General features: G+C 50.4%; 1 protein-coding gene across 2 annotated transcripts in view; it reads left to right on the forward strand.

The window, feature by feature from the left end:
* STUM (stum, mechanosensory transduction mediator homolog) overlaps positions 1 to 16,760 on the forward strand; it is a 39,511-nt gene extending 22,751 nt beyond the window's left edge. The window contains exons 2-4 of one of the 2 annotated variants that reach the window (XM_034060888.1): positions 7,492 to 7,671; positions 13,044 to 13,052; positions 15,767 to 16,760. In XM_034060888.1, coding sequence (XP_033916779.1) covers positions 7,492 to 7,671; positions 13,044 to 13,052; positions 15,767 to 15,801 — 224 coding nt within the window. In that variant the 3' untranslated portion in view covers positions 15,802 to 16,760. The remainder of the gene's footprint in view (positions 1 to 7,491; positions 7,672 to 13,043; positions 13,053 to 15,766) is intronic. The other variant, XM_034060889.1, reaches the window with a different exon arrangement.
* The last annotated feature ends 9,976 nt before the right edge of the window (positions 16,761 to 26,736 follow it).

Below are 26,736 nucleotides of genomic sequence, written 5' to 3' on the forward strand. Positions count from 1 at the left end.
AGAACTTCTCCAACCTCAAATACCTCAAGCACACCCTTAATTTGAAGCACAAAGTCAACAGAATTAAACCGTAGGGCTGGATTGAAAAACTTCACCCAAGGATTGTGGAATGTCTGGCAGTGGAACAAGCTGTGCTGCAATCTCACTATTTATGGGTGGCTGGTTTTGAGCGTTCAAAACATCGCAGAGTAAAAATAATGCCAATGGCTCCATATATAATTAAAGCATTAGTAAGTCACTTCACCTTCATGCAACCCCTCTGTGTAATTTAAGATTTCACTGTGTATTTTTAGCTCTGGAAGTTTATTGCAGTCAAGTTCTAAAGTTTGTGTTAAAAACCTGCATTTTCAGAAGAGTTCACTTTCTAAGCATTCAACAGGAGAAAAAGTCTCATTTTTGATGCAAAGGCAGCGCTATCTTACTTGCTCGTGGGCCGTCTTCTGTAGATGCTACATAAACATTGTCAAGTCTGTTCTGACCACCTGACACAAGCCTACTAATGACAAACAGATGCAGAGCTCAGTGCTGGAGCTGCAGTGATGTACTAAAGCAGTTGTGATCAGTCATGGGCATATAATGCTTTGGAACATGCTGGACTTCTTTCCACATACGTAGGGAAACCAGAAAGCTAATCTTAAACACAGTCTGCCTTCTGTAGACTTGGAGTTGGAACAAATCCTGTGGAGACAAGGACTGCAAGAGCCAGCTCTTACTTGTCAAGCAGCTGTGTATTTTTGTCCATAGTGAAGCCAATAGGACTGTACAGAGCCAGAACTCACTTTGAACGTCCTTCCGATATGGAAGGGGAAAACAAAAACAATGTCCTGGCAGGAGCCAAACAAAGCATTTTTAATAGCAGGCCATGGAGGAAAATTCATAAGCTACTCTCCATGGCAACATCTAGGTTCTGTCACGTTTGCTGCCTCGCCTCCACTCTCTCCTCCTTCCCTTTCTCCCTCTCCTACCCTTCAGCTCCTGCTGTTCTTGCTCAAGTCCTGTCCACATTGCTCTCCATGAGACCTGACATTTGCTTTGCCAGCAAGGTGCCTGCACATCACTGATGTTCCCCCATCGCAGCAGTGCTTGTTACAGATGTGATTTAGATTTTCAGTTTTAAGAGGTGCTGCCTGGGATGAAGCAAGCCTTCTGTTTTCCAAGCTGTCCACTGCTCCTGCTCTTCTTCCCTCTCAAATCACTAAAGCCACCTATCCACCCCCTCGCAGTGTATCTGGCAGGGGTAGGCTTTAGTCTGTATGGACACTGGGATGGGAAAGAAAGCTTTTCCAATGGCTATTTAATTAATATTTAGCCTAACCCCCAAGCCTTTAAGGTGTTGGTCTAAACCACCATCATTTCTTAGAGAACACCAGGCAATTGCACCAAGTCCTAGCTTACTTCCATGGCTGAAATGAACTACAAGGGGAAGGATGTTGGGAACACCATTGACACTCAGGTTGCATGTCCTCTTGGATGGGACTCCTAAGCCTCGCTGGCACTGCAGCAGTACATTGCAGTCTTGCTTCTTGAAATACAAAGAATGTAGAGGTGGCAAGTCCAGCACTAACAGGTGAAGAATGTGTGTGTAAATGAGAGCTTCAGTACCCTCGACTAAACACTGGCTGCAGCCCATAGTAGCAGCATGAGTTCTTCAGGATTCTCCATATGAGAAGGCCACAGATGCTTCAGCTGGATGATCTGCTCCAGAAGTGCTGCTGTGTGCACCAGTTTTCAAAGGGACCAGTTTGAACAAGTGGCTCTGTGTCTTCTGGTGCTTGCTTTGAGTGCCTCTGAACGAACTGGGTGAGAATATGCTCTTGGCAAAGGAGCAGCTCTGGCTATGGAGCCTGGCCCAGGTAACCAGAAGAGGTTCTCTCCCTCTGGGGGATGTGCTCCAGCATCCACTTTTGCTGCAAACCAAGAATCCACTGCATGCCTCCTACCCACAAACACAGTCCAAAGAAGAAGCTAAGGCCCTGACAAGAGCACTGTATTCACACTGTGAGAGCCATAGTAGAGCACACACAGGTACAGCAAGTGTTCTTCTGAAGCAGCCTTTTCTGTCCAGAAAGCTTGGAAAGAAAGCTCTCATCTCAGAGGGTTTGGGTGGTACATCTGCACTGGTAGGTTCTCACTGGTGCAGCCTAAGTCCTAGTGAATTCCATGCAAGCAGAGAGCCAAGACACTGGTGAGGACCAGCACTGACCAGAACACTGCCAGGGGGTTGTACTGTTTTCTCAAGCAAGTAATTTAGGAGAGACTTCAGCAGATAGTCAGTGTTAATGCTTTGCAGCTTCACTTCATTGTGTTGTTAATAGTGCCCTTTCCACAGCCCAGCCCTAGCCATCTAAGCAGAGGGCAAGCCTTTTCTGCATCAGCAAACACTGCTATAGCCCTTTCTTGGGCAAGTTTTAATACTTCTCTTTCCCTCATCATAACCCAAAGGACTGCAATTTAGCATATGGATTAATGCCAAGGATGGGAGGCTTCCACCACTGAAACAGTGCCCTACAGCACTTAGGAACCAACGATGCCTTAACCAATAGATGCCATATTAACTGAGGAAATAAGTACAACCCTTCTCACCTTTCTCACATGGTTTTTCTGACTCACACAAGCAAGACCTAGCACATCTCAGGAATTTTCAGCACATCCCCATCTGCCTCACATACCTGCCAACACTGGTGACAGCTAATAATCCTGTCACTTAAAAACATTCAAAGGCACATCAGACATGTCCCCACACAGAGCACACACCTGACACAATACAGCTACACAGGTATATCTCCTCCCCACAAGACACACACGTTAATTACATCCCCCACTGTCGAGCCAACAGACTTATTCCCACAGACACCTCAAATCTCATTCCTGTGTGCTTACCTGCAGCTCTGCTCCAGCTCCTGAGTTATAACATAGCCCTAGTTTTCCTTCTGGGAGCAGGAAAGGAAGCAGCACACCTCTACCTTACTCTCAGCACTAATGCTCCCCAAGCTTATGGGAAGATGAAGGGGCATTTCCCAGCTCCAACCTGTCTCCAGGTTTTTGTAGGTTAGGGATCGGGATCATCATCACCATCATCATCATCTGCACATGCTGCTGCCCTGACTGCAGTGATTTGGGTTTCTGCTCTTCTTGCACCTGTAGCAGGACAGCTCATCAGACCTGGTTTCCTTACAGCACAGATGCTTGCTGTTGTGAAGTCTCAGGTACCTGGTAGTCAGTGGGAAGCCCATTAACCTGTTGTGCTCAAATCACACCGTGTGGCCATCACACTTACCCTGTGATCACTTCTGATGTTTCTGGAGAGGTGCCATCAGCAGTGTGTTCAGAGCTGGGTCCTTGTACATGGACTGTGCCAAGCCCCACGTCTGACTGAAGCTTTTGCAGGAGTGCCCAGGATGGACTTTCTTACAGACAACAAAAAGGAGAGGAAAACTTCTCACACAGCTTAAGATATTCCATAACACAGGCACTGCTGCACTCAGCACGGAGGAGACTGCTCAGGGCTTGACCTCATGTCTTCTTCCACCCAAGATAAGCGACCCAAACAGCATGACCCAGGAGGGCTCTCTCCAGGGTGTCAGTTTTTCCTCCAAGAGGAACCCCAAACTATTCCTCTTGTACTATTTTGATGTACTCCGTGGGGCCAGGAGTGGGTGATGCTCTTGGGAAGGCCATGCATCCGTCCATCCATACACACACATTCCAGCATACACCAGAGAAGAGAACTGATCCTGCACAACAACAGACCGGAGAGGAGAGAAAGGGCAAAACCCCTCCTTTGTCTGCAGATAACACATTCCCTTCATGTTCAATGGGTTAAACTGTTGGAGACAAAAAGCCTTCCATATTTACTGGTGTAATCTAAAAATACCCTAATTCTGCTGACAGCAAAAGCAAACACAGGCTCCCAGGGGCTCTCTTGCCTTGCGAGCCCTGTGTGGATGCCTCAGCTGGCTGACACTGCCCCATGTGAGATGAGATGAGTCAAAAGAGTAAGCTCAGATTCCCATTGCCTCACAGCCTGGCCCTGAAGCTGCTCCAGAAGCACAAACCTCAGCTCCCACCCTCCCCATACTAATTAATGTGAAATTGAATAATCCCGGATTTTACTGTTGTTTGGGTATTTTTCATTGGGAAGATACAAGAAACGCTTGCTATAAATCACTTACACTGGCTTATGGGGGCTTTCAGTTTACATCTGCTTGCAGTGTGAGCACTTTTGTGTTCACTGGTTACACTCGCAGCCTGAGACCCTTTGGGGCAGCTGATTTATTTGGCCAGCATCACCCCAGCTGCAGGTTGTGTACCAAGTTCATGATTTCCAGGCCATAGCTATTCAAGTGTCTGAATGCTTGGACAGGAGGGGAAATGGTTTGGTGCCCCAGCTCTGATGCAGCCAGGAGCTATCAGCAGATCCAGCTTGCTTGCCTTCCTCCTCCTCCTCTCCACCTCTCTGCTTCCAGATGCAAATGCTTCCATATTCGGCAATGTGTGACTACAATGGCTTCTTAAGGGGAAAACATCTACCTTGGCAAATGCATCCCAGAGTCTTTCTTCTTCTTCACATTTTAAAGGATATGTGACCTAGAGCAAAAACCCTTCCTGTTAGTGCCTGCTGGCATGTCTCAAGTCTTGTATTTAAAAATGCCAACAGCCTCCCAAAGTTCATCATAGTTAATACAGAAAATGCACTGGCATTGGAAAATGAATTGGCTCCCATGAGTACGAAAATGACCTGAAGGGGGGAAATCATAAACCAAGGTCCATGAGATTTTAATCCTAATTTCTGCATCAATTCCCTGTCCAAGGAAGGACACTCAACTGCTTTGTTTGCTTTATTCCTTTCTGAATGGGCCCCTCAGTTCAAGAAGGACATGGAATTGCTTGAAAGAGTCCAGCGCAGAGCCACAAAGATGATGAAAGGAGTGGAACACCTCCCTTATGAGGAGAGGCTGAGGGAGCTGGGTATCTTTAGCTTGGAGGAGGCTGAGGGGTTTGCAATATGTAAAGGGTGGGTGTCAGGATGATGGAGCTAGGCTTTTTTCAGTGATATCCAGGGACAGGACAAGGGGCAATGGGTGTAAACTGGAGCACAGGAGGTTCCACCTTAACATCAGGAAGAACTTCTTTACTGTAAGAGTGACAGAGCACTGGAACAGGTTGCCCAGGGGGGTTGTGGAGTCTCCTACGTTGGAGATATTCAAGGCCCTCCTGGACAAGCTCCTGTGTGATGTACTCTAGGTTACCCTGCTCTTGCAGGGGGGTTGGACTATAGATGATCTTTGAGGTCCCTTCCAACCCTTGGGATTCTGTGATTCTGTGATTAGCTTAGTCACTCTGGTGTTTAGGGGATTAATCAGCTAACTCAGCAGCTCACTAATGATGTAAGAATCTTAAAAGCTTCACTGGAAGGATTTGAAGCTGTATCTTAAGAATTATTGCTCATTTATGGCTTCTTTTTCTTGGTCATAACGCCTTGGAAGAGTTAAAAGTAAGGCAAGAGGGAAAGGTTTTCATTTTCATTTCAAAAAGAGACATGCATTTCCATTTGGCAAGATTCTGTATCCTGATGGGAAAATGTAAACATGCAGTCTCTGATCTTGCCTCAATCCATATTTAATCTCAGAGAGTGCTGTGGTGTAACTTTGCAGACAACAGGATCACAAGCATGGGGGAATGTTCCAGGCTCCCTGCTGCTTTGGAGAAACTATAAGGGAAAAAATACGTGAAGTGGGGCAGAGGTCTCACATAAAGCCAAATGGAGGACACAAAACACATGGAAATCCATGGGAGAGGAGGCTGCCCCTCTCCCTGCTATATGGCTGCCTCCCAGCACCCCAGCAGCGCTCCCCCATTCCCCTCTGCCCTGGTGCTGCTCCAGGTAGCAAAGAGAGCAGGAAGGAGCATAGGAGCAGATGGAGCCAGCAGCAGGAAGATGAATGGGGTTTCAGGAGCTGGTGGAGTGTTGGGAAGATGCTGGAGTTGAAGCCTGCAGAGGATGGCGAGATCAAAACCAGGCTGTAGCCAGCCTTCACCAGCATTTCAGCATCTTAATTGCCTGTTATCCTTGTGACCTATTGAAGGCTATAAAGCAATGGAAGAGATTACCTCCTCCGCTACCCTGGCAGTGCAGGATAAAGTGGTATTTTGCTCCTAACCAGGTCCTTCCGCTCTCTCTGTCTGGTGAGGTCTTCTAGAAAGGTTTAAATTGAGTGTTGTCTCCCCATCTTCAGTTAAACCAAGGGACTCCCTCCTTCCTCTGAGTTTAACAAGGCACTTGGGGGGACTGAAGATCACATGCAGTCACATCTTACAGGGTGTTTGCAGGATTTCATCCTGTGATAGGAAAAGGGGCAATGCTTGTAGAAACCACTGGAAATGCTGCAGGATTTTTCAGTCAAGGCATTCATAGAAGGAAGCATTTCACAGGACCAGGTTATCCAGTACAATCCACCCACATTGCACCTTTGTACCTGCCCTAGCAATACTGTATTTGCATAAAAACCCCAAAGACAGTTCATAATATTAAGAAGCGTTGAAATTCATGCATGCATCTGGTGACTGAACTTCCTGGCCAGCAACTCTCACACTGTAGGGGTCAGAAACACTTTCTTCTGCTCTTCGCCTGTGTGTTTCTGCAGGTTGGTTGTGGGGCAGACAAAGCTTCCCCAAGCTGTGGGTTTCAGCTTGCCATGGGCTCAGGACATCACCTGCAAATAGATGATCAGTATATTCGGTACACTTAGGAAGAATCTTTGCTGCTGTGATGCGGTTTCCTCCCCTACTTTAACTTCTGTACATCAACAAGACCCTTCATCCGAATTGTCTTGGGAAGTCTGAAGAGTGATTGTATGTTGGTTTCAAGCAGAGCCACAGGCTGCAACACCAAACCGCCTGGCTTTATGGCTCCAGCCTTGGTTTAGCTACTCCTGCTTTGTTTAAACACGCTCTCAGGTAACCTGTGACTGGGGAAGGCGTTGTGCAGAGATGCAGTGCCGCACTAGCATCCCTTTTACTTTGTGTGCTCCTTCCAGAGCAGTATCTGTGAACAGTAACAGACCGACAGACCTGCACAGCTTTCTAGAGCCAGTCCTGCTCTGAACTCTGGTGCAATTCTCCATTGTAGAGCTTCTGTGTAGTAACTCCCCAGGACAGACCCACCAGGCAAAGAAAAAGGCACACTGGTATTTCCATAAACACATCAGTCCCTTGTAACCTGGCAGCAGTGCATAAGCGGTTACTGTTGGGTAGGGAGCAAGGAGCCGAAACCCAAAGAGCTTATTTTCTGTCCTGGTTCATATCGGTGCAATTCAGTGGTAGAAAGTAGTGTGTTCGAGTGAGATGTGGCTGTGCCTCTATTTGTCCTCTGGTGTTCCCAGCACTGCAGTGGGAGCACAAGGAGTGGGATGCTATAAGTAGGTCTAAGGGAAGGAATTTGGCACAAAGCCGTGGCTTTCACTGGGTGTTTTGTTGCTGCTCTCTCCCTAGGAACGTTTGTATCCGCTTTCACCGTGCTGTGCGGAGCCCGGACTGACCTCCCTGACAGGCACATGTGTTGTGTGTTCTGGCTGAACATTGCTGCTGCTCTGATTCAGATCCTGACAGCGATCGTGATGGTTGGCTGGATTATGAGTATATTCTGGGGGATGGACATGGTCATTCTCGCAAGTAAGTACAGTGCAATCACCCCCCTCACTTCTATCCACGCTGGGGTTGCTAATGCCTCTGCAAGCCATCGGACTGCAGGGAAGAAGAGCCACAGGATGGGCTCTGCAAGCCCATCAGAAACACAGGAGGCTGGGAAGTGGCTGGGGTTGGCCCTGTGACACATGTGTAAGAGCCTCATGGGTTAGGATCTTCCTTTCTCCTTTATGAAATGAAAAGTGCAGGAAGGGACGAGGCCCCCAGCACTGTGACTGCTGCTGTCCTGCCCTGGTCACTTCTGTGTCTGTGTTTGAATGAGAAAGCCCTTTATCCCTGGTGACTCCAACTGCATCAGTCTGGTCAGTGAGACCTTCCCTCGGGCTGGTCCTGCTCCCAGGGAGCAGACAGGGCCATCTGTACCCAGAAAAGCCCTGGGGTCTCTCCTGGACCCTCCCCAGAATACACTGACCCAGAGGCTTCATGTTTGATACCAAGATCTGAGGCTGAGGAGGAGTGTTCACCTACTCCCAGAAGGGTTTCCCCTGCACTCCTTAAGGAACATCCAAACCACCAATTTAGGGGAAGAAAAGAGGAATCCTTTTATAAACGTACATAATTTAGGTCACCCAGTTAGTATACATTACCAATCTAGAATACAGGGTCTGTAGCTTTATCTGCTAAAGACTTCTGTGGGTGTAAAAGTTGTATCATACCTATATCATATCACAGAGAATCAAGGTGACAGCCTCACCTCCAAAGCCAGAAGCAGCCCACAACACAGGATATGACTGCACCCCAGTCCCTTTCCAAAGGCTGGCAGAGGCTGGTGGGCATTGCCCCAAACCAAACAAGCCTGATATCCTTCAGGCTGGCAGGACAGGCAGTTCCCAAAAGGAAACACTTCTCCCAGGGAACATCTTACCAAGCAGCTTTTGCTTTTTGGTTGGAAGGGGCTCCACTTTGTCATCATGAAATAGAGAAACCCACTCACCAAACCCCTAATTGCTGAGCCAGCTTCAATTTACAGGCTGAGTTAAGGACAATCTCCATGCAGAACAAGCAATGGATGCTTAAAACCTGAACATGAGCGAGGCAAAAGGCTTTCCTCAGTTCAAAGGCAGCACTGCCCTTTGTTTTTCCCTGCAAACCACCTGCCAGGTCTCCTCTCAAGTGTACCCACAGAGCAGGGGTAGCCCAAGCTGTTTCTGAGGGTAGATTGTGAATCAGTGTGCATCTGTGATGTGTCTTTTAAGAACCTGCCCAATCTGTGTGTAACCCCATAGTTACATGTTCATAATCATATGCTCTCCTGCTGTTCCTCCACTGGACAGCCTCCGTGTGCAGTTTGCTGTTTGGCAGGACCCAGGTGTGCAGTTGTGGGAGAAGCAGGATAGCATCTGTCTGGATAAGGGGCTATAGCTAAAACCATGACTTGCTTTCCTCCATGGTCCTGTTCATGTGTGTCCTCCAGGTAGAGTGGCTGGAGGTCAGGAGGGTCTTACTGTAGGTTTTCCAGTTTGGTTTCTGGGGAAAACCATACACCTTGGAAGTATTGCCCCACAGCTGTGCCCCGCACCTTGCTGGACCCCACCAGTCTGGGAGGCAGAGGGTGGGTGAGCAGCACGTGATGGGGATGGTTAGGCAGGAGGTCCCTAACCATAGAATCATAGAACGGTTTGGGTTGGGAAGGACCTTAAGATCATCCAGTTCCAAGCCCCTGCCATGGGGTTGGATTCACCCTAGACCAAGTTGTTCCAAGCCCTATCAAACCTGGGCTTGAACACTGCCAGGGATGGAGCATTCCCAGCTTCCTTGGGCAACCCATTCCAGTGCCTCACAGTAAAGAACTTCTTCCTTATGCCTTACCTGAACTTCCCCTGTTTAAACTTAAACCCATTACCCCTTGCCCTATCACTGCAGTCCCTGATGAAGAGTCCCTCTCCAGCTACCATAACAGTATTTCATCCCATCCCCTCTGGTGGCAGTCAAGAAGGTTAAGAGGAGACAAAATGTCTTATGTTAACCAGCCATATATAATCTGACAAGTTGCAGCCCTCGGCAGTTTCTTGCTATCTCCTTAAATATCTGCTTTTTAAGTTTACTTACCATGCAGAGAAAATAATGGCTAAATAAAGCAGCTCGTGGTTGGTGGAGAATAAAAGGAAAAACCTCAATTTTCAATCAAAGAACAGAAGAGATCAGTTCCTCCCAGCTGGATCAAACAACCCTGTCAGACCCCACATGGGTTGGGTTTTCATGGTTTGTTTTCCTGTTAAAAACCCCCAAAATGGTAATAACTCTCAAATGCAACAAATAAGACGTTCCGTTTAAAAACACTGCCAAGAAACAGTTTGCTTTGGTTGGGTTGTGTTTGTGTGCAAGCTACTTGATGCACTAGACAGAGATTGCACACCTTTTTGCAATTCAATTGCAGCTTGAGTCTGTGTGCAGGTGGGAAATAGTTAAATATGAAATGACTGCCCACTTCTGGTCTTCCTCACCTTTAAAGGGCCAATTCCAGGCATCCCTGAGAGGATACCATACAATCTTGATGGGCTGGAGAAGGGCACAGGGGGTGGTTGTTTAAGCTGATGGAGGCTATGAGTGAGGAGAAGGGTGGGAAGCAGCTGGAGCTCGGGGGCTTGCTCCAGCTTTCCCTGAGGGGATGAATCAGGATGGATCCCCTAGTCCCTGGATCTGAACCTGTCTGTTAGCTAGAGAGTTGGGTGGGAGTTAGGAAGGCTTGATGATGTCTTTCATCTTCTAGTGCTAATTCTCAGCCATTAAAGGGAGAACTTACTCCAAGGGAGAGATTTGGGGATAACATAATGCTGTGTTTAATGAGAAGAAAACAAGAACTGTAGGCCAATCTGGTATACTTCATTTCCTGTGAGAAGTAATCAAACTACATCCATCCAGTGATTGCATGCTTAAAGAAGATTGAAAGAAACTAAGTAAGCCCATGTTTGTCCAGAACAAGCTGTCAGACTGTCTTGGTCCTCTTCTGTGTCAGAGGGATCCATTCTGAGTGGTGGTGCTCACCCATCCTTCCTGACTGTCAGGCCCTGACACGTTCTCACACAGGGCTCCTACCCACTAACCAGGGAGAGGTGACTTGGGTGAAAATGCACTTGAGAATTGTGCTCTAAATGCATTCTCCTGAACTGGAATGATACAAGGAAATGTGTGTTGAAAGGTCCCTCCTGAATCCAGCTCTGCTCAGTATCTTCATTCATGGCTCGATGATGGACTGAAGGGACTTACCAGCCAGCTACAAGGCTGTGTATGGATGTGTGAGGGCAGTGTATGGATTCAATCAAATCAAAGAGATGGACTGACAGATAAATGCTGTTTGGCCGAGACAAGCTCAGGACACTAAGGAAGGATTATAATCAAGTGCATAAATACACATTAGGGAGCAACTTGTATTTCAGCTTTCACAAGCTGAATTGCTGTGGAGGGAGCAAACACCACAAGGCAGGTGGGAGCAGAGCCCGCAGGACATTAACTGGTCCCCTCACCTTTATTAGCACACATAAAGATGCGTTGAGGCTCATGGCCAGCTTTGGAGACTGTACTTCACATGGATAACTTGAAGAGACTCCAGAAGACCAGGAGACAGCAAGCAATGAAGAGGTTCAGCAGGGTAGTACATGTGAGAGGGCTGCAGTTTAGCCTAAGGCAGAGTTAACTAACAGCAGGGAAGATGTGTGTGGAATTAGGAGGCATTTTCCCTCTGGTAAGGTCAAAATGCTGAAGAGCTGACATGGCAGGATCTGTTCTCTGTCACTGGAAGACCCCAACAGCAGGTGGACCCACATCTGTCACAAGCAAAGCGGGGACGTGGGAAGAGATCAGCCTGACCTCACAGAGTCCCATCCAGCCCTCATCTCCTGTAAGGTGCCCTTTAGCAGGAGGAAGATTGATTGAATGCAGTTTTGCTGTCCCTTTTGGCAGCACAATGGCAATGGGTCATTTTCTCTGCTGATTTAAATGGATTGCCAGCTGGCCCCATTAAATGCCACAGACATCTTCAAGCAGCCCTATGGCTGTGGGAACTGTCCTTTCCTTTACATGCTGTCCAAAGGCAAAGGTAGATACTGAATTCCTTTGAACAAAGTAATCTGGACTCTGCCCTTGCTGCCCCTTTGCCATGGCTGCACGGAGCTGAGGTTTAACAGAGCTAATTGGCTTGCCAAGACAAACTGGAAAATGAGGCTCCTAAGGCTTTCCGGGCAAGGTTCCCTCTGCTAACAGCACACCTTGTTCCCAGCCCATACAGCATGCATCTTCATTAGCTGCACTGTGCAGAATGAAGGCAGAGGAATGGCCTTTCCAGGAACTCCCCAACTGCACAGAGCTTGTTATAAAAGGGTTTGTGCTCTTTCTTGACAGAAATAGCACATAAATCAATGCAGTAATGTCACACCGGGGTGGCACAGGGGACAGGAGTCAGGGACTGTTTGTCCAGGTGTTGTTTTGCCTCTAATGAATGTAGCCAAAGAGCCAAGTGTGGGCTTGTGAATGAACCAAGGTGCCATCGTTTGTGGTACCACAGGACAGGGACTCCTGCTGCAGCCCCTGCTCCTGCAGTGGGCAGCTGGCTCTCAGGGACTGGTTGCCAGCCAGTAGCAATAGATTGCCTGTAATCTTGCTCTCCACTTGTCACTCCTTTGCTAATTACAGCACTGAGACCTTGCCAGAAGCAGCAGCAGATGATTGCATGGTTACAGTACGCTCAGGCTACAAGGGGCTTTGGAGAGCATCACTGAGCCTCTCTTCTCTGCAGGCCATCTGCTAGGGCAGGTAATGCAGCTGTCCTGGGAAGGAAAGGGAGCAGAAAGCACTTGAGAGACCCTGAAGAGAACAACATCCTAACCCAGCTGGTAACCCTGCATGAGGTGAAGGGGATGCTGAGGACAAATTGCCCATTTAGACCCATTCATTTTTTTCTTTTTTAAATCTAAATATTGGTGTTCCCCAAACCATGCCTGAGGGAAGCACCCACCAAATGCTGTGGTAGGGTAAGCTGTTCTAGTATCATAGGGATACGGAATACCACCAGGATCTGCAGCATGCAGCCAGGTTGAGGCACGCTGTGGTTGTAAATTACCTGTGGGCACAAGCAAGTGGCGAGCTGAAGAGCAGATGAGGGTTCCTCCATCCTCCTTAGACAAGAGTCCCAAATGAACTGATCTGCTTCCAGTGCAAGGATTTTAGTGTTTAGCCCTGGTGTGAGTGTCTGATGTAGAGCAGCTGTTCTCTGTTTGCTCTGCAGCCCTGATTTATTTGTTGTTTTCTGGTGCTCCATGTGTTTTGGATATATTGTCTACAGTTACATTTCTCCCTCTCTCTTTCTTTCATGTTCCTTTGCCTCCTTTTGTTCACCATCAAAGTTTCACAAGGTAAGTTTGTTTCTGTTCTCCCTTCTCCTACTCTCCTGCCCTGTGGCAGCTCCTCATGGACAGCAGCAAGCATCAACCAGGGCAAGCTGTTTGGGATTCATTTTGGTCAGTGCTGCCCACTCCCAGCCCAAGTCCAGTTGTGCCTCTCTATGTGTGTCTGTTGCTTGTCTCTGTGTCTGTCTTGTGGCCACACAGCCCCAGGGACCTGTTCTTCACCCAGCACTGAAATGCCCCTTGGGCTGCCCCATTGGCACCACTGGAGCAGCGCAGGGACCTGTTTCAGCCTTGAGAGCATCCCAAGGCCACCCTGTGCATGATTCCAGTCCCTGTGGGACAGCCTGTGCATAGAGCGGTTTCTTCTCGCCTGAATCTGACTTGCAATGGTTTACAGAAGAAGTGCAATTTCAGGCAAACTTGATTAAATCAGCAATTTTGAGCATAGATCCTCAGGCCAGCTTAATCTCAGTCCCTAAGCTGTCTGCTTTACAGAACTGCACCTTAACTGTAATGCAGGTGTACTAAGGTGAAGCTGCTTTGTACAGAGTAGCTATCCCTACGCAAGAAATGCAGTAACTGTTTCCATATATAAACTAGTAAGTCTGAACTATTTTAGTAAGTTTAGCATAGGACAGGTCATCTTTGTCATCTTTTGGCTTACTTTGGTCATGTAAGAGATACACAGGCACAGCCACTGCAACTGGCTTCCAGCCAGCTCCAAAACTGATGGCAGAACTGAAAGGATTCCTATTACATCTTAATAAAAGCCATGGCTATGAAAGTAAGTTGATGTAAGCAGAACCCAGCTTGGTTTCTTTAGCTAAGGATTTATGGCATGGTCCAGCTCTGGTCCATGGGGTTTCTTTACTGTGCTCCCTAAACAAATTAAACCTGTGCTGTAGACAAGTGCATATTCCAGGTTTCTGGAATACTGACTCACACTTAGGTCATAAATGAACAAGAAACCCTCATTTCTTCCCCCCTAGAAAAAGCTGTTTGAAAGATGTAAGAATCTTCCTATTGAGCTGCCCATGATGGACAGCAAGGCAGTGCAGGGTAATGGTGCTGAGAAGTGCCATTGATCTCCTCCTCTATTCCTTGTGCTCATTCAGCAGCAGGAGATCCAGCCTGCCCAGGATGGGTGAATGCATGGACTTTTCCACAGCACAAAGTTCATTTGCCAGGGCCAATTCTTAGCTCAGCAAAAATCCCTTAAGGACAGAGGTTGTGGTACCTGCTGCTATTCTGTGTTCAGCTTCAAGGCACTTACAAAAGCCTGACATAAGGGTTGGAAAGAAAGAGTAAAAAGCATTGATGGAAAGGTGCTTGAAGAGCTCTGTGAGATGGGGGATCTCAGACTCAGTTGGAAGGTGGATATAAAACTGACAGGCTGCCTATGGTGGTTAAATAAAGAAAACCTCCACGTTTTAAAAGGTTTCTAGATGAAAGATCTGCGCTGCAGTTGAGGTAAGGATGGTTTGTTTCCTCCTTGGAAAAGGAGGTGTTGTGCATTGAGACTGCCATAGTAACAATCCCAGCTTCTGTTGAAGAGAAAGCAGGTGAAGCTTCAGGTGCAGTCATTGCAACCACCAAGGAAAGTGTTGAAAAATGCCATATTCTTCTCCTTATCCTGTGTCTACACAAGAACTGTGGGTGCTCTCCTATTGCCCTTCCTGGCCCTGTCCCCCACAGGGGAAAGGAGCCCCTCTATAGGGACATCCCTATGGGATTTGCAAACTCCCCTCAACCACTATATATGGGATAGCACACAAAGTGTGGCCCCAGAACCCAGGGCTTTGCTGTCTTCATTGGGAGATGCATTAAACATCACGGCCATGGGAAGAGGAGGGCTTGTAAAGGAGACAGCATCCAGGCAGTTTTCCAGTGCCATTGGCTTTGCTGCTGAACAGCTTAATTTTCTCCAGTTCTACCTGATTGCCCCAACAAAAGCACCTGTAGTTCTGCTGGGCTGGAGCAAAGCAAGTGCATAACAGGGGAGGAGAGCATCGTTAGTGAAAGGGCCCACAGAGGCATGCTGTGGTCCATGTTTGAACTCGAACATATCAGCCTGTGGTTAAAGGCACCCCCTTTCTCCCCCAGGAGTTGTTTGTTCACCTCCACAAACTGCAGTGCAGATTGGTTACTGCTGGAGAGCTCTGTTAGCAAAAGCCAGCACAGGAACAAAGGGGTAGATAGGGGAAACCAGCCTCCTCCTGCCTGGCAGTCCTCTGGAAGGACAAGGTTCTGACATAGACCATTAATAGATATGCGTGCTGGATGCACAACCACCAGGCTGCCAGCTCAGCACTTGGGAACGGCCGTGTTTGGGGTGGTAAATAAGGCATACATTTCCCCTATGCTGCAGAAAAACACATTCCATAAAGGCTTTATGTTACTGGGCTGGACTGAAATTGGTGGCCACCAGTACCTCCTGTGCCTTTATAGCCTCCTTGAGCAGATGTGCCCCTGCCTATGCTGGAGCTGGTGGCAGGCAGGCACACAGCAGCAAGGGTGCCTGCCTTCCTGTGCCCAGGAAGGTGGTTGCACCCCATGGCTGCATGGGGCAAGCACTGGCTAAAGCCAGGCAGGGCTGAACCTGACCGGGGCAGTGCCCCTGTTTTCCCATGTAGTTTGCCTCTCCTGGTAAACCAGGCTCACTTGAGGGTCCTCATTAGGAATTAACACTAATCATGTTCCCTTCCCCTCCCTCCTTACAGGCTACAAGGAACAGGGGATCCCACAGCAGCTGTAGTGGCTGGGACAAGTATGCTCAGAGAGACACGGCGACAGATTTCCTTTGGCAGCTGTGGGCCACGGACCTTTTCATTACCCTTTGTCTTTCTTCTTCCTTTTGTTTTGTTTCCTTCTGTCTGAACCTGGTCCATCTGCCCGTCCAGCAGAGCAGAGGTGCAGAGCTGCCGACAGAGACTTGCACTGATCCCATTGAGCAGCAGAGATGGGGCAAGCACGGCATGGGGTAGGACTGGTCCTGGCCAGCACACGATGGGCAGCTGGTGAGGAGGAAAAGGATGGTGCCAGGAGAAGGAAACACCCTTGGCATAGGAGCTGGAGGTGCTGCTTTCTCTCTCCTCCCAGGAGGAAGTAGCTGAAGATGTTTTGCCTCCTTTTTATGCTCACTGTTAAAGGAAACTGGCTGCAGACATCAAATGCCAAGGAGCTATTAAGAGATAATGTCTACAGTATATAAAAGAAATCAGTTGTACTTTCCCCCACCCTGAGAGTCCATCCTTGACTGCTTTGTGGTAGCAGAGGGCTCAGCCCAGCCTCCCCTGCTCACTGTGTATATATGATGCTCAGTGAAGCTCTGTCCGTGCAGATGTCTTGAGAAACGTGCTTGCTGTAAATCATGCTCTACTGATGAAGGGACTGAGACTATCCCCTGCTTCCATCCACTGGCACTCAGTGATGACCAGACCTCCCACCAGCCCCAGGGGCACTTTATCTAGCAAGGGACCTTGCCAAAGGCTTCTATTGTAGAACAGTACTGGGGGAGCCAAGAAAGACTTTTCCTCCCCTCCCTCTGAAAGAGACTCGGTGGCAGTGTCTCCGTGCTTTGGAAATGGTTCCCATTACAGCCCAGCACGTGTTCCCAGCTGAAGCAGCATCCCTGATCCTCTTCTCCAAGGTAAGTGTCCAGAGCTCGAGTATCATGACCTGGTTCTAACCAGGTCTCAGCAGCAGCCCTGGTTGGAAAGCCTATGGCCACTGCCTGTGGCTGCTTTTCCACTCCAAAGAGGTGGCAGAAGAGCTCTGATGCATGAGGGCAAAGCCAGACTGCTGCTCTCGCTTGGGGGGGGGGGGGGGGGCGCGCCCCCTGGCCAGATGTTAACAGTGATGCCCTGCCACTGTAGGTGACAGACAGATCACTGCAGCTGAGAAACAGCCATGAGCAGTAAATTAACAGCCTCCAAAGCAAGACCACAGAAGTAAGTCAGGCTGCATTTCACACCCTCAGCAGTGGCTCATGCTGCTACATTGACCAGCCAGAAACAGGCATTTAGCAACTACCCTGTACCCAAATGGGGACGCTGAGCTCAGCTTTTTGGGCTGCTCCACAGAAAGCAAAGATCTATAACATGGTGCAGGCAGGAGAGCTGCTCAGTGGTAGCTGTGGAGGAAGATAGATGAAGTAATACCAGCCTTTAGGGAGATGAAAGCTACACAATGCAGGCAGCAGCGAGGCAGGTTTCACTGGGAGATAAGCACCAGTCAGTGCTTCTTGTTATCCCAGCACTGGAAGTACTCACGAGGAAAAGCAGCACAGTTATCCTGCCACACGTTGCACCACAGCGTGGCAGGGTTACCTTGCCTTGCCAAGGAGAGACTTGCAAGACAGCAGCACTTTGAGAACAATCAACTCTTGGTAGGTCAGTGTTGGAAAGATGGAACCCGAGGGCCATCCAGCATCTGTGTTAGAGCCAAGGGATGAGCTCCTCAAGATTACCATTGCTACAGCCGTCACCAAAAGGATTTCTGCTCATGATATTCAATAACTTTGGCCATTTCTACCAAAAGGACTGGTGAAGAGGTGGCTGCCCAGTGACCTGTGCTGTAGACTTGCAGTTCTGTGGCTTGCAGGACTGTACAGATGTTCTTGAATTGAGCTTCATCATTTGCTATGAGACAGAAAAAGCCCTGCTCCTTCATTTCCCACCTGGGAAAACAAGGGGTGAATAGAATCATAACCAGAAGCAAACAGGAGATCAGTAGTTGGAAAACACCTTCCCAAGCTGCTGCTGTGCTTGGTGAGAACTCTTTTTTGAGGTAGTTATTAAGCCACCCAAGCAACTTCCCATTGCAGTGAGCACAATGACCAAGAGCAATGGTTACCCCTCGCATCTGCCAAAACAGAATGGCTGCTTCAAGTGCTAACTGCAGGTGCCACCTGAGCATCCTGTCAGCTGTGCTGTGGTCTCAGGACAGATGTGCAGGAGCCTCTGCAGATGTGGCTGGCAGGTTTCCCTAGGCCAGCTGGTGGAGGTGTTGGGAAGAAACCAAGCAAAGCCTTAAGGACAACTTGTTCTGGCTGCCTGTGAAGATGGATGTGAATTCACATCCTTCACATGTGATGGATTCACATTAGAAGATGGATTCAAATACCCAGTGGACAAAGAGTGCAGGAAGCCTCAGAATGGGGAGGGTTAAACAAGCTGGGCATTAAACTGCCAGAAGTCACATCTCCTGTGGCATCAGATGTACAGGCATCAGACCCAGCACCTATGCAAGTGGTCCCCTAGGAAGAAGAAGGGGCAGGATTAGCTCCTTGTCAGCATCTCCAAGGTTTTGCTGGACTTTTGGGCCATGTCTGATGCTGTATGTCCCTGTGCTCTAGTGAGGATGGGAGAACTGGATTAGTGGAGGAGGGCTTGTATGGAAATGCTGCCCAATTCAGGAGGGCCACAGGTCTCCAGAGAGCATCACTTTGGTTATGCCTGTTGCTGCCCACATCTATTGCATAAGAGAGTTTGGCACCAGCAGCCCTGCAGATGTGTGGGATTTATCATTTACCTTCAGGGGCTATAAAAATACCTTATTTTTGACCTACCAAATTGGTGAAGCCAAGCAAACAGCCAACATTCAGAGGCTCCAGCATCTGTCAAATGAACAGCCAGGGTGAAGAAGGCCTGATTTCTGCCTGTCGTGGGGATTTGCTTGATGCATTTTAATTAGCACCGGACAGATTCCCACTCTCTGCTTTAGGACAGGAGCAACTTCATAGATTGACCTTGCTACAGGAAGGAGGCACCAAACTGTGCTTTCCCCAAAGCTGCCCTGCTGCAGTGATAATGCTAATAGAAACCTCTGCTTCCTGCAATAGGCCTGTTTAAAACCAGCCCCTGAGCCCAGGGGTGAAGGGCACCTCACTCTTAGCCAACAGCAAGCCCCTCAGCCTGGTTTCAGGTCTCCCTGTGGCAAGATGTGGGGAGTTGTGCTGCAGTGAGCTCAGAGGCTGAGCTGCAGGAGGGATTTCAAGCCTTAGTGGTCAAAAAGGAGCTCTGCTCACTCCCATCCCTAATACCACACATCCCAACTGCAACCTATTTTTCCTCCTCTCATAAGAGACCAGAGCTTTGTGCCAGGGGACAGACCAGGTAGAGCCCATCCCCTCAAGGAGCCCATGGTGTGGAAGCTGGCAGCAAGCTGGAGGTACATGCATAGTGCTTACAATGAATAGAGTAGTTTGGGTTGGAAGGGACCTTCAAGGTTCATTCAGTCCAAACCCCTTGCAATGAGCAGGGACATCCCCAGTTGGGTCAGGTTGCCTGGTGAGAAGAGCCATGCAATCAAGTCACAGGTAGGAGTGCTAATCTGGAGCTTTCCATCACCAATGCTTGTGTTTCCCTTTAGGGCCAAATTCACCACCTGGCACTTTCATGCCTCTTTCTGGAGCACCATAGGGAAATGTCACCTCCTCCAGGACACCCGCCAACACCACCAGGGCCGGATAACTCACCTCCCACTTGCAGGAGCCCTGCCATGACCTCCCACCACTGCAAACCAGCCCCAGTCTCCTTGCTGGCATAACAAGAGGTCACAGCCAGTGAGCACTTGGTCTGGCTGAAGGCACCCAGCAATCCCAGCAGCATCATCTGCTTTATAAATATAGATGTTTTGGATGCAAGTTTTACAGCTAAAAAGAGTGATATTGGGTAATGAAGAATAAATGCAGTTGCTTCACCCCCATCTGCCAACAGCACAGTGTTTTCTGCTGCTCTTTCCCAATTGTGAAAACCTCAAAAGCAACAAAGGGCTTTAATGAAATAGTTCCTTGGTACCTGAGCCCAGCCAGGCTGAGCAGCTGATGTACCAGTCACTGGAAAGCAATTCCAGGTAGGAACCAAGCCAAATGTGTTTCTGAAGTGTGCGGCCAGTTGTAAACCAGTTTCATTCTGGGTCAGCCCAACCATTTCCATGCATTTTTGATCCACCTAAGTCTTATGGTGTTCCCCAAATGCACACTTAGCATGGGAAAGGTGCTAAGGCAGACAGCTCCTGCTATCCCAGCCCTTTGCCTGCCTGACCACACTTGCTGCAGAGGGTCAGCATCACTCTCAGATGTGCTTGGCAATCAGAGCCAGGAAGGTCAATGGGGCTGTGTGCCATGTAGTAGGGTGCTGGACACAGGAGATGCCTCCCTCTGCCACATCCTGTGCTTCCTGAAACAAGGAGCTGCCCATGGCAGGGGGCTGGAACTGGATGATCTTAAGGCCCTTTCCAACCCAAACCATTCTGTGTTCCTCCCTACCTGCATCCACTGTCACACATTAAAGATCCTCCAGTTCTGTTGGAAGCAGCCCCTTGGCATAGTCTCACCATGGTGCAGGGATACCTGAGCTCCATGGATAGCAAACCAAAGAGTCATGGTCTCATTCTTCAGGGGGCTGTTTTACTCCACCCTTGCCTCCTCCTTGTTCTGGGATGACCCTACAGTTCACATATACACACGCGCTCCAGCCAGAGCACAATTCATTGCTATTCATCCCAAACTGCATCCTCTAGAAGACACCACCAAGAGTTCATTTAAAGCCCAGACACAAGAAGAGCTGTAAGCTTGGCTGGATCTCGTATTCCTCCCAGTCAAAAGCAATAGCTTCTCCCACACACTTGCTAATCACAGCATGATAACACAGCCCTGTATTGTCTGCCTGACTTCATGCTCACACACACAGTGGCTTTTCAGGCAGTTGGTTTTCTGAAGAGGCACTCGATATCCACCCATCCATGCTACCAGCCCATGCAGAACCCCAGGTGACGATGGCACCAGCTGAACCAGGGTTAGCAACAGTGGATTCCACAAGAGCCTGTTCCATCCACAAGCCATCCTCCCTCCTCTTGTCATCCATATGCAGAACTAGAGCCAGGCTAAGATTCAGTTCTGCTTCTCCTGTGCCCACCCACCATCCAAAGGGAAGTGACACCTCTTTTCCCCCTCCACCAAAGCTGTGCAGTGGGATGTGAAGGCTTCATGTACACTCTAGGACTATCAAGGCAGGAGTAGTTTAATCCATCTCCCAGCTCTGAGGATGCTTCCTGCAGGCAGGTCAAAGGGAATGGGCACATTTGGGCTTGGGATCAAAGCAGGATGTTGCCTCCACCAGCACTGCCTGGGGTGATGGCATCGCTGCCCCAAGCACCCCCTTTCTCACCCACCTCATACATACAGGCATTGCTCCATGGGCTGGCAGAGGAGTATTTGTCCATCACTGGCTTGAGTCCGTGTTTTCCTTGGGTTTGGCCATCCTTGGGTGTATCAGGTTTTTCCCACCTGAAGCAGGGAATAGGTGTGTGCTTACCTGTGCCACCTGCATCCCAATGGTGAGCCCACCTTTCGTGTTTGTGCTAGAGCCCAAACCGAGGGGTTAGAGAGGACCATTTGATGCTGGTTTGTCTCACCCAGTATTGGCTTGTGACTTGCTGTGTTTTGATACTGTGATTATTACTATTTTTTAAGTTAAATATACTCTCTTGCTGGACAGCCAGGATGCAATGCAGTCTCTTTATGTGGCCTGGAGAAACCTCATCCGATCAAAGCGACCCTCATCCCACCGGCATCTGCATCCAGCAGACACCAGCTCACACCTTCATCACCTGAGGAGAGGAGGCAGGGGCCAGGACATGGCTTCCTTCAGGGATTAACAACCCAGAGCCTCACAGGGGAGCAGAGGCTGGCAAGGAGCAATGAAACACAGGCAAGGGAGGGGAGAAGCCCTGCTGCCCTTCTGCTGTGCACACACCTACCAGCAACCCTTCTCACCTGGGATTTCCATGGGGGTTTTGCACTTTAAAGGGTATCCAGGCACATTATCCCTGCTCCCCATGGGAGAGCAGCCCCACTGCTGGGGCTCAGCCCTGCATGCCTGTGCACAGCAGAGCTCGGCAGGGGATGCTCCAAAGTGCCACCGTGTGTTGGGAACCACATTGGAGATCCCATGGGCTTGTCAGGGCTTCCTTTGGTCTGAGACAAGCAGGGGTCTAAAGCCTCCAAGCGATTGCTCATTCATACGAATCCACAGCCCTGTATCTTTGAGCCCAGGCACCGGCACACAGGCAGATGCAGGCTGCCAAGCATCACCCGGCCCTGCTGGATGCCTCCCTCTGTAGGAGGCTCCTTGCAAGCACAGCTTTACACAAGCAGGTTTGTCCAGCACCAACCATCCTCTGCTGGAGGCCTCTGTTCCCCATCCAGCCCCTCAGGGAAGCAGCATCAATGGCACAGAGCTCATTGACATCTGCTGTCCACCCAGAGCAGGTTTAGGGCTCTCCTCCCTTCCCAGGCTGCCAACAGGCAGGGCAGGGATGGAGAGAGCTCAGCAGCACTCGAGGGGGCCAGTGGAGGAGGCAGAACATCTCCAAGAGGGAATTCCAATGGGAATGTGCCCATGATCCTCACCCTCCATAGCCCCAAATGCAAGGGTAATGTTTGGAGACTGAACTGGGGACATCTGAACTGCACAGTGATTGCACAGGCTCATGTAGGAGAATGGCAAGAGACCAAAAGCAAGTGTGGCCTTCGAGAAGTGGGAGCGAGCACCCATCCAGCGAGGCTGGGATGGATCCATCAGGATCAGCACAGGTCCTGGTTCATCCCAGCTCAGACCATCAGTGACCGGGCTCAGGGAGGGACACCCCATTGCTGACACCCCACAACCAACACAGCCAGCCCCATGCAGCATGTCTTCAAGGGGAGCAGGGAAGGGGGAGGACATGGGCTGCTGTTTGCACAGCACCAGAGGCAGGGAGCCCACCCAGGGCTCATTCTGTGCCTGTCCAGTGAGGAGGCTGTTCCTGCACCCCATGGCTGTGAGGGATCCAAGGGGAGGCTGAAAGCACCACATCACTTGCCTCATGCTTCTATTTCGGCTTCGCCCCTCAGCATATGAAGTGCTTTGGGATGAGAACTGATATATAATATTATGATACTATTAATACACCCCTGCAGACACACCATCACGTGGCAAACCCACTAGAGAGATGTGGGATAATTATCCTGGAGAGAGTTTCTGTAACTCCCTGCTAATTCAACCGTCTCCGAAGGGAAGGAAATAAAAGCAGAAATTCTCACCAATGGAATGTCAAGAACTGGAGCTCAGGGGAGGCACAGAACCCTGGGAAAAGCCTCTGTGCCTTATCCTCATCCAAGCACCACCATGGGAACAGGTCCTTCTTACCCTCACCTGGAGGAACAAGCGGTTCTTCATCCCTGCAGGCTGTTGGCACCCACATCACAGGGCATTGGCAGGCAGGAACCCAGGAGGGTTTAAGGGGGATAAAAGAGGCTGAGGGGTGATGAGCAGCTTTCTCTGGCTCCTCGCATAGGCAGCAGCACCAGCTCTGTGGGGCAGACACCACAATACCTGGGACTCATCCAGCCCTGCAGCAGCTCTCACTGGGAACCACAAGGTGCTACAGCCCATAGCACTGATGGGCAGTGGCTGAGGCTTTATGTGTGATGTGGGGCAATCAGTGTAACCAGGTGTGCTTTGCATGAGGCCACCTGGGGCAGATCAGGCTGTTGGCTGCTCCTACACCCATGGGGCAATAGCATCTTGGGCAGGAGGGCTGTGTTTGCAGCTCATGCCAATGGGGAGCCAGGGATTGCCTGCAGGCAGCTCTCCCTGGTGGCAATGCAAAGACATGGAAATGATCCCCGTGGATCTTGTGTGTAGGGATACATGGTGCTGTGGGGCATCCCTGCAAGAGAAGAGGGACCAGCCTGTGGCACCGCGGACTGTCACAGCCCTGTGTTTTGAGCCAGCTGTGCCCGCAGGTGACCCAAAAGATGCTTCTAAGGAGGAAATAATAATATTCATATTCCTGTTTGAATAATATGAATAATATTACGAATAATATTCATATTCTAATAATATTCATATTCCTGTTTGAATATGGCAGGGCTAAAGTGAAGCCAAACCAGTACAGAGGCTCATGTACTTGGGCTGAGCCATGAGCCCAAGATCACAGCCAGGAGGCAGGCACTGGGGGGGTTTGGGTGCACCAGCCACCCTCTAACACTGCAACACCAAGTGCGGACAGGGATGGGCGCCGGCAGTGGGGTCAGCTGGGGGGATGCAAGGGGTTATCTACTGCAGGGATTCCTCCCGTGCTGTCCCGGTGGGAATTACTCGGGAGCCTCTTCCACCGGCTTTCCCTTGGAAGCGGCGCCAGGCGCAGCTCTCCTGCGCCCTCTGGCGGCAGTCGGATGGAAGCGCAGGTTTCCCTGGAGCTGAGCGGGGGCAGGTCTGAGTGTGAAGGAGCGGTTGAAGGAGGAAACCTGACAGGACAAAGGCAACACCAGCGCCTGGAGCATGGCCGAGTAACCCCGTGTAAAGCCTTCCTCACCCTGCCCCAGCATCGCTTAGTGGGCAGGGGCTGGAGATGTAGGAGATGCAGATCCGTGTCCGCAGCACCGCTATGGGGTGGGCATGATGATGCTCATCTCCGGGGCAGGCCTGTGGGAGCAGAGTGTGATCTGTGCCACGGCCTTAAAACCACAGGCCAAAACCACCAACCAAACGGAGGGACAGCCCCACCTCCCTCTTCTGCAGGTGGGGTTTACATTTGGGTTTACCCTTCCCAGATTCCTACTTTTTAAGGCCGTGGAAAAGAACAAACGAGACCCAGACAAGAGACCAGGGTCTGTAACCGGGATGCTGGCCCCAGGCAGCAGACCCCAGCACTCCGAGGGGCAGGTCCCCACTGCGGAATGGGCAGGGTCTGGAGCGCATCCCAGCACAGCCCATTCCCACGGGGAAAGGCAGCCCCGTCCCGCAGGACGCTGCCGCGGCTGCACCGCCACCTACCGGCCTCTGCGGGAAGCGCCGGCCTGGTTTGGGGTTAAACCCCACGGAACCCGGGGTGCGCAGACCCGTAGGGACCAGCACACGCGTTACTGCTAAAGCTGCGGGACCCGGAGCTGTCGGGAGCATCCCCAAGCAACACGGGGTGAGACCAAGGATGCTGAACCCACCCAGCACCCACGGCAGAAGGGGATGGAGGCCTGGGGGAAACCCAAGGGGCTGCTCCCAACTTCCCAAGCTCACAGACTCACCTGGTCCCGGGGCGGCAGCGGGGGCTCTCCAGGGGGAAAAGCCTCATTGGTGTCAGCATCAGCTCCAAAACTGCATCATTTCATCGCTCTGCACCTCAGGGTAAGAAAACCCACCCTGGGATCCACACACACCTTCGTTTATGACCAGCAGAACTGCCAGGGCCTCAATAACTCATTTAAAGCACTTAAGGTCCTGCTTTTGGGGTCTCATTGTTCCAGCAGTGCAACTCTCCAGCCCTTTCTTGGGGTAGGAGCTCTGGCTGGTGGGGGGGACAGGCAATACCACTGCCCTGCATCATCCATGGCAGGGACAAAGTACTTCTTGAGGGGGTTCCTGCAGCCCCATCAGCCTGTGCTGTGAGCAGCCCACAACACACAAGCCTCAGACCCCAACCAGCAGCCCCAGCCAAGTCCTGCACTTTCAAAGGTCAGATGCCCTCCAGCCCTTCCTTATTTATGGGAGGTTCGTTCTTGCAAGTAGCATCTGATCAGGTAATAAAGGAGAAAATCAGCTGCCCCACAGCCTGGGCCGGCTGCCGCATCCCCCGGGATAGTGCTGGGAGGCTCCATTCCCCAGTACAATGAATGCCCCAGCAGCACACGGCAGAAGCCTCAGCAACATCCAAACTGGTCTTTGTGGCACTGACCGAAGTGCTGCCCTCTCTCCTCTGTATCGGCCCTTAGGGTGTTAATCCCTGAAGTGCCAGAGACCCCGAGGTGCAGCACGGCTGGGTCGGGGCCATGGTGTGTGCTGTGCTGGCGGTCACAGCTTGGCACTGCTCATAGACATCAGGGTCAGCAGGCACCAGCACTCAGTCACAAGGGGTTTCTTTTCCCCTCTCCACCACAACATTGCCTGCCAGATGTGTGCCTGCCTTCCTGAGAGCCCAAGAGAGCCCGCTAGCACCAGCTGCCTCAGGACTGCAGGGCTATGAGCTCTCTCTTGTACCAAGAGGCTTCCAGGCTTCAGGCAGAGCCCACACTGGGTTTCTCCTGCAGTTAAGTTTTAGAGGTGCCATGGTGAGCAGTAGAGATGCTGCAGGGACCCGAGGACCCTGGGCCAGGCTGCTCCTGGACATTAGATCAGACCCTGCTATGGGGCAGACCCCCTCGGCTGCATCAGTTCCAGGGCTGACTCCTGCTTGTACAACCAACCCGGAGGGAGCGGAGCTGCCTTCAGGCTCTACAGCCTCATTTCTTCAGGATTTTCCTGGTGGCCTTTGTCCCAAGTGCTTCCTCACGGGCTGAGGAAGAGGCGCAGGAACAGGTCAGGACACTCAAGATGTGTCTTGAGCATAGACAACACAGGGTGGCACTCGGAAACCGCTCAGCGGAGCCATCCCCCGGCACTGGCGAAACCCACACCGAACACATCCCTGTTGTGGAGCTGCCTTTGGTGGGCGTCCCTGCAGGAAGGGGATGGAAAAACTCGGGTATCATCCAGTCTGGACCCCTCATCCAGAGCCCCAGCTCTGCTCCCCCCCTGATCCCATTGATCAGGATCCATCCTGGCTTGTGCTGGAGCCTGATTCCCCTCGGAACCACCACAGACAGGGAAGGCAGCTCCTGGGTTGCTCCTGGGCTGTCCCAGGGCAGACACAGACCACACAGCAGGCA

This window comes from Melopsittacus undulatus, chromosome 3 (assembly GCF_012275295.1).
Source record: "Melopsittacus undulatus isolate bMelUnd1 chromosome 3, bMelUnd1.mat.Z, whole genome shotgun sequence".
Lineage (NCBI taxonomy): Eukaryota > Metazoa > Chordata > Aves > Psittaciformes > Psittaculidae > Melopsittacus > Melopsittacus undulatus.